The sequence below is a fragment of the Cryptomeria japonica genome, chromosome 1 (assembly GCF_030272615.1).
Source record: "Cryptomeria japonica chromosome 1, Sugi_1.0, whole genome shotgun sequence".
Classification (NCBI taxonomy): domain Eukaryota; kingdom Viridiplantae; phylum Streptophyta; class Pinopsida; order Cupressales; family Cupressaceae; genus Cryptomeria; species Cryptomeria japonica.
The window spans coordinates 34,478,084-34,487,319 of record NC_081405.1 but is presented as its reverse complement, the minus strand read 5'-3'; the positions used below and the strand labels follow the sequence as shown (position 1 = coordinate 34,487,319).

General features: G+C 32.3%; 1 protein-coding gene across 1 annotated transcript; it reads left to right on the top strand.

Moving 5' to 3' along the window:
- The first annotated feature begins 5,518 nt into the window (after positions 1-5,518).
- On the top strand, positions 5,519-8,700 carry LOC131048661 (protein VAPYRIN). Its single transcript, XM_057982706.2, has one exon. The coding sequence runs from the start codon at positions 6,789-6,791 to the stop codon at positions 8,358-8,360; it is 1,572 nt and encodes a 523-aa protein (XP_057838689.2). The 5' UTR covers positions 5,519-6,788; the 3' UTR covers positions 8,361-8,700.
- Positions 8,701-9,236: the final 536 nt, after the last annotated feature.

Below are 9,236 nucleotides of genomic sequence, written 5' to 3'. Positions count from 1 at the left end.
TGAAAAACCACTAAATCACAATCACCCAACATTTTTGTTCTTTGTCATTTATGTGCAGGTTCCATTAAGAAAGACATAACATTCGTTGGACTAGTTGTGAGTATTCCTGCCTTCTCTTTATCATTTCATCAATTGTTTGTGTCTTGTTCACTTCAAGTTTATTGCTTTTATCATATTTGTAGTAGAATATAAAGTTTTGGTTATTTTGTACTCTATGGTATAGATATATGTACCTTGTCTGTATAGGATGCTTGCACACCATGCTGCCATCCCCGACTTGCTCGTACATCTTGGGAAGAGAGTGTACGGAGTTCACGAGGTGGTCTTGATAATCTACACTTTAGTTCTTCATCGTTAGAATATTTTTATCCATTAACATCATATAGTTTCAAACACTTTTTTTTTCATCTTAGTGAGCAAATTTAGAGGTTAGGGAACCCCAAACTTGTTTGCTCAAAGTGGAGAGAAGATTATTGTGAATATTCAACTAAACCTCAAATATTGCACAAATATAATGGCACTTGAAATTTTCATGCCCATGCCATTTCCATTTTAGTTTTGTGCATATTTTGAGTTTTTGTCTTAGTACATGCACATAGTGACAAATGGCATAATCTTGTGTGAACTTGGGATCATTCCCTCTAATTTTTATTTGTCTATACATAGGCTTATCCCTATACACCTAACCCTATCTTATCCAATAATACACATATTATTATACATTCACGTTATCCACCTTACTTTATCACACCTATCTAATCACCTACCTTCATTTAGTGATTTGCTAACTATTTAATCATTATCTCATTCCAGGATAATTCTGTACTTGCAAACATATCCCTTTCCAATTTAAAATTTAAATATTCAAAATTTGCTAATTAGCCCCCTTTCACCCTCCCCCCTTAAATGAACTAGACATATGTTTGTATTCAATTTGATGTTGTGGTAGTATTCAAATACATTCATTCTAATAATCAAAAGCATTGGAGTAATAAATGGTGATATTTTGATTTATTTTGATGAAAAGAATAAATAATTTGCATACTTCTAGGTGCATTCACATTGTATTCAATATCTAAGAGAGCGATCATTTTGATGCAGTGATAGTCCTTTAAGATATTTTTATATATGGCTAAGTCCCCAAACATTTAGAATAAGTAGTGTAAAAGGTTGCATATCAAACAAACTTCCTAACTAGAACATTATTGATTGTCAGAACAAATATGGAGTTCAAGTATATATTTGTGGTTATGAGTTAGCCTTAGATTAACTTGTCCTTTGATAGAGTAGATATTGAACATAGACTTCCAAGCAACTCATTAGTAGAGATGTATTAATTCCATCTTTGGAATTAGACAATTTATGAAATCTTAGCTATTTAATCTCCATTCTTTAATTATTGAATTAAATATAACCCTTCATATTATTCAAATCCTAAAATACATTATCCAATTTAAAATTCAATTAATTATGTGTGCACCACTTACATATAAAAGGTCATGTGTTCATGTTCACAAAATAAAAAAGTAGCATATATTATTTAAGATATTTTAAATATTATTCTAGATTTTGAAAGCAAGATTGAATTTAAATAATAGGATAATAAAATATCAAAACAAAATTTATTTAAGATAAAGATTTTGAATATTCTTATTAAATTAAAATAATTTAGACATGACAATAAGATTTTATTTAGGTTACTATTTGGAAAATAAAATAAGATAATTTTTTTAATTTTTAAATATTATTTTAGATTTTGAAAGCAAGATGAAATTTTGATAATAGGATAATAAAATATCAAAATAAACTTTTATCGAAGATAAAGATTTTGATTATCCTTATTTAGTTAAAATAGTTTAGAGAGTAGCCTAAGATTTTTAAGATTGTATTTAGGTTAAGTTAGGATAGGATATAGAGAATAAGAAAATATTTTTTGAAAATTTTAAATATTATTTTAGGTTTTAAAAGCAAGATACAGTTTAGATATAGGATAATAAATGTTAAATAAGATTTTATTTAAGATAAGATATTGAATATTTGTAATTAATTAAAATAATTTAGAGAATAACATAAGATTTTGAAGATTTTATTTAGGCTATGTTAATGATTTTTGGAAATTTTAAATATTGTTTTAGATTTTAAAAGCAAGATAGCATTTAGATAATAGGATAATAAAATATGAAAATAACATAAGATTTTAAAGATTTTACTTTGGTTATGCTTATGATTTTTGGAAATTTTAAATTTATCTTAGATTTTAAAAACAAGATAGAATTTTGGTAATAGGATAATAAAATATGAAAATAAGGTTTCTTTTCAGATTTTAATTTAATTAAAATAATCTGAGAGTAGAATAAGATTTTTAAGATTTTATTTAGGTTACGCTAAGGATTAGATAATAATATAAGATTTCTTTAAAAATCTTATGTTAAAATCTTAAAAATATTAAAAATCTTATGTTGTTCTCTATATTAATTAGTTAAAGATATTCAATATTCTATCTTAAATAATCTTATTTTAATATTTTATTATTCTATTATCTAAATTTCATCTTACTTTTAAAATCTAAAATAATATTTAAAAATATCCAAGAAATCTAATCTTATCTAATTATCTATCCTAAATGAAATCCTAAAAATCTTGTCGTATGCTCTTATATTAATTCAATTACATAAAAATATTCAAAATCTTTATCTTAAATAAAATCTTATTTTACCGAGCAATAAATAAATAAATCTTATTTTAATATTTTATTATCCTATTATTCTATTATCTAAATTCAACAATCAAGGTTATAAATGTTATAGTTAATGTTAGTGTTGAAAAATTGTTACAATTAATTTAAGATTATATATAAGAATCGTAGAGAACAAGTATAGGTAAATTAGGTCATAAAGTACATAAATAGAAATATTAATCTTTATGTCTCATAACATTTTTATGGTGAACAAGTTTAATATACATTTAAAAATAATAATAATAACTTGGTAGTAAAATAAAAAAGAACAATTTAAATAAATAAAAATAAGTGTCTCCTTAATGATATTCTTGGAGATCATTTACATATTTTTTTCTCATATAAATAGTCATTATAGCTAACTTCACCCACCCACAAATCCTAAATGATACATCTGATGTGTGACTCAATGGCTTATAGCTATTGTTTTGGCTTTTGGGTAAGATGTAACCATGCAATAGCTTGTGGGTAAGATGTAACCATGCAATAGATTTTGAAAGCAAGATGAAATTTTGATAATAGGATAATAAAATATAAAAATAAACTTTTATCGAAGATAAAGATTTTGATTATCCTTATTTAGTTAAAATAGTTTAGAGAGTAGCCTAAGATTTTTAAGATTGTATTTAGGTTAGGTTAGGATCTAGAGAATAAGAAAATATTTTTTGAAATTTTTAAATATTATTTTAGGTTTTAAAAGCAAGATACAGTTTAGATATAGGATAATAAATGTTAAATAAGATATTATTTAAGATAAGATATTGAATATTTGTAATTAATTAAAATAATTTAGAGAATAACATAAGATTTTGAAGATTTTATTTAGGCTATGTTTATGATTTTTGGAAATTTTAAATATTATTTTAGATTTTAAAAGCAAGGTAGCATTTAGATAATAGGCTAATAAAATATGAGAATAACATAAGATTTTAAAGATTTTACTTTGGTTATGCTCATGATTTTTGGAAATTTTAAATTTATCTTAGATTTTAAAAACAAGATAGAATTTTGGTAATAGGATAATAAAATATGAAAATAAGGTTTCTTTTAAGATAAATATTTTAAGATTTTAATTTAATCGAGAGTAGAATAAGATTTTTAAGATTTTATTAAGGTTACGCTAAGGATTAGATAATAATATAAGATTTCTTTAAAAATCTTATGTTAAAATCTTAAAAATATTAAAAATATTAAAAATCTTATGTTGTTCTCTATATTAATTAGTTAAAGATATTCAATATTCTATCTTAAATAATCTTATTTTAATATTTTATTAATCTATTATCTAAATTTCATCTTACTTTTAAAATCTAAAATAATATTTAAAAATATCCAAGAAATCTAATCTTATCTAATTCTCTATCCTAAATGAAATCCTAAAAATCTTGTCGTATGCTCTTATATTAATTCAAATACATAAAAATAATCAAAATCTTTATCTTAAATAAAATCTTATTTTACCGAGCAAAAAAAAATAAAATCTTATTTTAATATTTTATTATCCTATTATTCTATTATCTAAATTCAACAATCAAGGTTATAAATGTTATAGTTAATGTTAGTGTTGAAAAATTGTTACAATTAATTTAAGATTATATATAAGAATCGTAGAGAACAAGTATAGGTAAATTAGGTCATAAAGTACATAAATAGAAATATTAATCTTTATGTCTCATAACATTTTTTTGGTGAACAAGTTTAATATACATTTTTTTTTTTAAATAACTTGGTAGTAAAATAAAAAAGAACAATTTAAATAAATAAAAATAAGTGTCACCTTAATGATATTCTTGGAGATCATTTACATATTTTTTTCTCATATAAATAGTCATTATAGCTAACTTCACCCACCCACAAATCCTAAATGATACATCTGATGTGTGCTTATAGCTATTGTTTTGGCTTTTGGCTTTTAGGTAAGATGTAACCATGTAATAGCTTTTGGGTAGGATGTAACAAAGCAATAACTTATGAGTAGTAACGACACACAGTAATCATGTGGTAATCATATGGATACCTACTTAAAGATGCTCCAATAATAATACAAAAATTCTAACTATTAAAAATAAATAAACAATTATTGATACATGTAAAATTTATTAATAAATTTAACCGATACTCTTCCCTAGTGTACAATAAATATACTTATTTACTTCCATCTACTTAATCCACCAAATCACATAGGAAACTCTTTCTTTTTTTAAATTTAAATGGGTCTTACGTGGACATCTTAACAACAGGTCTTATGTGATATCGGGCTGATCGACTTAACTCAACGCGGAGTGTTGCCGGCTTTACCTTCTACCTTTATTTTATTATTCTAACTAATTAATTAATTAGTTAATTATTAATATAACGAATATAACGAGTATAACGTATAGCTTTGCCCAATCATGGAGTAGCTTCTCATTCTTTCCTATAGAATGACGCCAAAATTCTTCTTCAAGGATGTTTTTCCCCTATAATTAAAAAAAAATTCAAACTACTGATATATACAGTAACAAATTTAATTATATTAAATCAAATATAATGCGATTACTTCGAGCTTAAATATATAACTTACGATAAACAATGGACCAAATTAAATCATTTGCGTCTAAAACAGAAAATATTTACATATTTCGGCAGTAAACAAAGAATGTGATGTTTGAAAGTGAAGCTAAATAAATTGGGTTCCCTTGGTAAATGTCGTTGTGCAGTTGGGCTGATTTGCAGAGAATAAATAAGCATTTGTGTAAATTACAAAATGTCTTTGGAAGTGTAAAAGAATTTAATAAAAATTAAAAAGGGAAAAGATTAAAAAAATCAGACCAAAATTTGAGGGAAGAGACACTTGGAAGACACAGCCGAGAGATGCCGGCCGTGACAACCGGCTTAACAGAAAGACAATTTCAATGAAGAAATGCAAAAGCAAAAGCTGGCATACAGCTATGGCGGACGGTCCAGATTATGCTCTATTCGATTTGCTTTACGTTTTTAACCATGATGACAAAAACAACATCTGAATTTCTACACCCCAGGTATTCGGCCGTCCGTTTCTATATTTCTTAGTCGCACAACATTCACGAGGTTGGAGATTTGATCGGATCGAAGGGGTACGAGGTAGATTTAATTTTCGTTTTAGTACTTCTTTTGCCCGTATCTATTTCAATTATGTCATCACTCCTCAGTTCTATGCGAGAAGTGTTGTAGAGGTCTCTCATTTAGATTCTGGATTGGGGAGTATCGGCCATTATCATAAGATTTTAAAGTTTGAGCTCAGTTGTTTGTAGAAGTTCCCTAGGCATTTTTGAATTAGGATGTTAGAGAAGTTTATGCAATTGAAAATATCCAAGAGATTCTCAAAGTTTGGTTTGAAAAGAGAAATCTTGACCGCTGTTGGAAGTTTTCCAACAGCTTTTGGACATTCAAATTCTGTAATCAGGCCATTCTAGAAGAAATTGGTGAATCCTGTGTGTAGTAGCTCTGGAATTAGTTGGAATCGCTTAAGCCTCTCTGAAAGAAGCCCTGTAAGCTCGAGGACTGAGAGCTTCTCAAAGCTCAGGGTTTGTGTAGCCGGGCAGAAGTTTTGTTTAACAGCTTTTGGACATTCCAATTGTGTAATCAAGCAATCCTGTAACCTAATTGTAGAAGGAATTGGTCAAGCCTGTGTACTGTAGGTCCTCAATTAGTTGGAATTGCTGAAGCCTATCTGAAAGAAGCCCTGCAGCTCGAGGACTAAGAGATTCCCAAAGCTTAGGGTTTGTGTACCCGGGAAGAAGTTTTGTTTCTTGGCCGCTGTTGGAAGTTTTCCAACAGGGAGAATTTCAATTGGACATTCCAATTCTGTAACCAAGCAATCCTGTAACCTAACTGTAGAAGGAATTAGTGAAAAGCCTGTGTGTAATAACTCTGGAATCAGTTGGAATCGCTGAAGCATCTCTGAAAAAAACCCTGCAGCTTGAGGACCAAGAGATCTGTGTACCTTTACACACGAGGGAAAGAGGGCTTTTTGAGGAAAACCATCAATTTTCCAACGGAAGAGATTTGCGAAAGCTCTTGAGATTTAAGTATGGATAGATTACTAACAGTTCAGCCCAAGGAGGTTGTGATCAGATTCGAACCGGGGCAGAGATGCTCGGGGTTCGTGGAGCTGAAGAACGTGATGTACACGATGCCAGTGGCCTTCAGAGTCCATCCCCTGCAGCAGAAGAAATACACAGTCCGACCATCCTGCGGCATAATTTCACCTCTGGGAAAAGCCAGCGTGGAAATAACAATGCAGCCGCAGACGGAACTCCCAGAGTTCTTCCCGCATTCGGACGATCAGTTCCTGGTCCAGAGCGTCGTCGTGCCCGGAGGGAAGGAGACGGAGACAGTATCACTCGAGTGGTTCTCTGCGCGCAAAAAGCAAGTGTTCGAAGACAGCGGGCTCAAGGTCATGTTCACAGGGGGCGCCATTCTGACCAAGCTTGTAGCAGACGGTTCTGTGGACGAGATCAGGGAGGTACTGGAGAAAGACGAAGGGACAGTCAATAGCTGTGACGAGCAGGGCAGGAGCCTGCTCCATATGGCCGTGGCGAACCGCAGGCCGGACCTGGTTCAGCTGCTGATCGAATTCAAGGTCGACATGGAAACGCGTAACAAGAAGGGCCAGACGGCCCTGCATGTTGCTGCGGCAAAGGGGGAGGGGCTTATTACAGAGCTCCTGTTAGCCAACGGGGCTAAAGTAGGGGCCAAGGATTTGTCAAGCTGGCAAGCTCTGCACTTCGCTGCTGCAGGGGGGCACGTTGACGTGCTCCGCCTGGTGGTGCTCAAGGGCGCAGAGGAGGTCAATTCCGTGGTAAGCGACGGGCGTAGCGCGCTCCACATGGCAGTCGAGGGCGGCCACAGGGACTGCCTCAAGGTCCTATTGGTCGCCGGTACCAACGTGGACGCCAGGGCGGATGACGGCGACACACCGCTGCACAAAGCTGCGGCTCGAGGGGAGGGTTCCATGGTGAGGTTGCTGATGCAGAAGGGGGCTACAAAGGACATCCGAAACAAGCACGGGAAGACGTCATATGACCTAGCGGTGGACACCGGTGACTCAGCGTTGCTCGACATGCTGCGCTTAGGCGATGGACTCCGCAGGGCGGCTCGGCGTGGGGACTTGCGGAGCCTACAAAGGTGCCTTGAACAGGGCGCCGCCATTAATGGCAAAGATCAGCACGGCTGGACGGCACTCCACCGCGCCGCCTTTAAAGGATGGCTGGAAATAGTGAAGGCTTTGCTCGATAAGGGCGCAGATCTGGACAGCAGAGACGATGAGGGTTACAGTATCTTACACTGTGCGACGGAGTCTGGTCACATGGAGCTGGTGGAGCTGCTGCTGAAAAAGGGCGTCGATGTGAACGCTCGGAGCAAAAGAGGCGTTACGCCGCTGCAAATTGCGGCTTCGCTGCACTATTCCGGCATAGTCCGCTTGCTGCAGGTAGGCGGAGCCGCTAAAGAAAATATCAGTATTATCAGTAGCACAAAGTCTGAAACCTTCCGCCATTACGAGATGCCGCCGCTTCCTGCTAAGAAAATCTCCCGCCGCCTTCAGGGGGTTAAAAAGCCACCAGCTTTGTCTGTGCAGTATGGGAGAACGGCCGTCGCATGATTTGGATTCCATTGCTAGGGTTTCCTTCATTTGCTTTGTCTATATTTAGAGGGTAGGAGTAGAAGGTGTAGTTAGGGTTTCAATTTGGATTATGTGTAGTTCATTCTTTTGAAGTATCAGATTTCAAGTGCTAACTGAAACGCCCTGACTAGGGATCGGGAAGGCAGAGAATGTATCTGTCAAAATTTGCAGGAGCCTCTGCAACCTTTCCAAATGTCTGAGAGTATTTTGAGTCTTTCATCTCTTTGTTTAAACGGTGTCAAATCTTGTACACTGTATAATATTTGTTTTGTAAGGAATTAAATATATCTTAGTAAATTTTTCTTCTCCTTGACGAATATCACCATCTAATTGAAGAGGGTTTACAACCTGATTGTAAGGTCGTTCTATTATTATTCTTATATGTGTTTAGTGAATATTATTGTAATCAAAATTGTTTATTTGATTATTTATTTTTTTGTATTGCACAATTAATTGTATGTTTTTTTTTAATAGTGAATACTAAATTTTATATATACATAATTTTAAATAATATTTTTAATTTTTAATTTATTTATAAATTTATTGATTGAAAAGTTTAGGATTGTTCTTGTTGCTCAAGCGATTTGTTCTTTATGGTTATCTACTATTCGGGTTTTGTCTTTATGACTGCTATTTTGTATATTTGGTATTTTGCTTTCCAAGTTAATTATTAGGAGTGACTTTGTGTCCCTCTATTTTTTTTATTCACTTTAATTTAGTAGAATCTACACACGTATTCATAAAAAATAAAAGATATTGAAATTTTTAAATAGTGTGTGTAAATTAAACTTTGTTTGAGAATCAATACTCAATTTTCTAAGTGTGTAATACTAATATAACGAACTTGTGATTGAA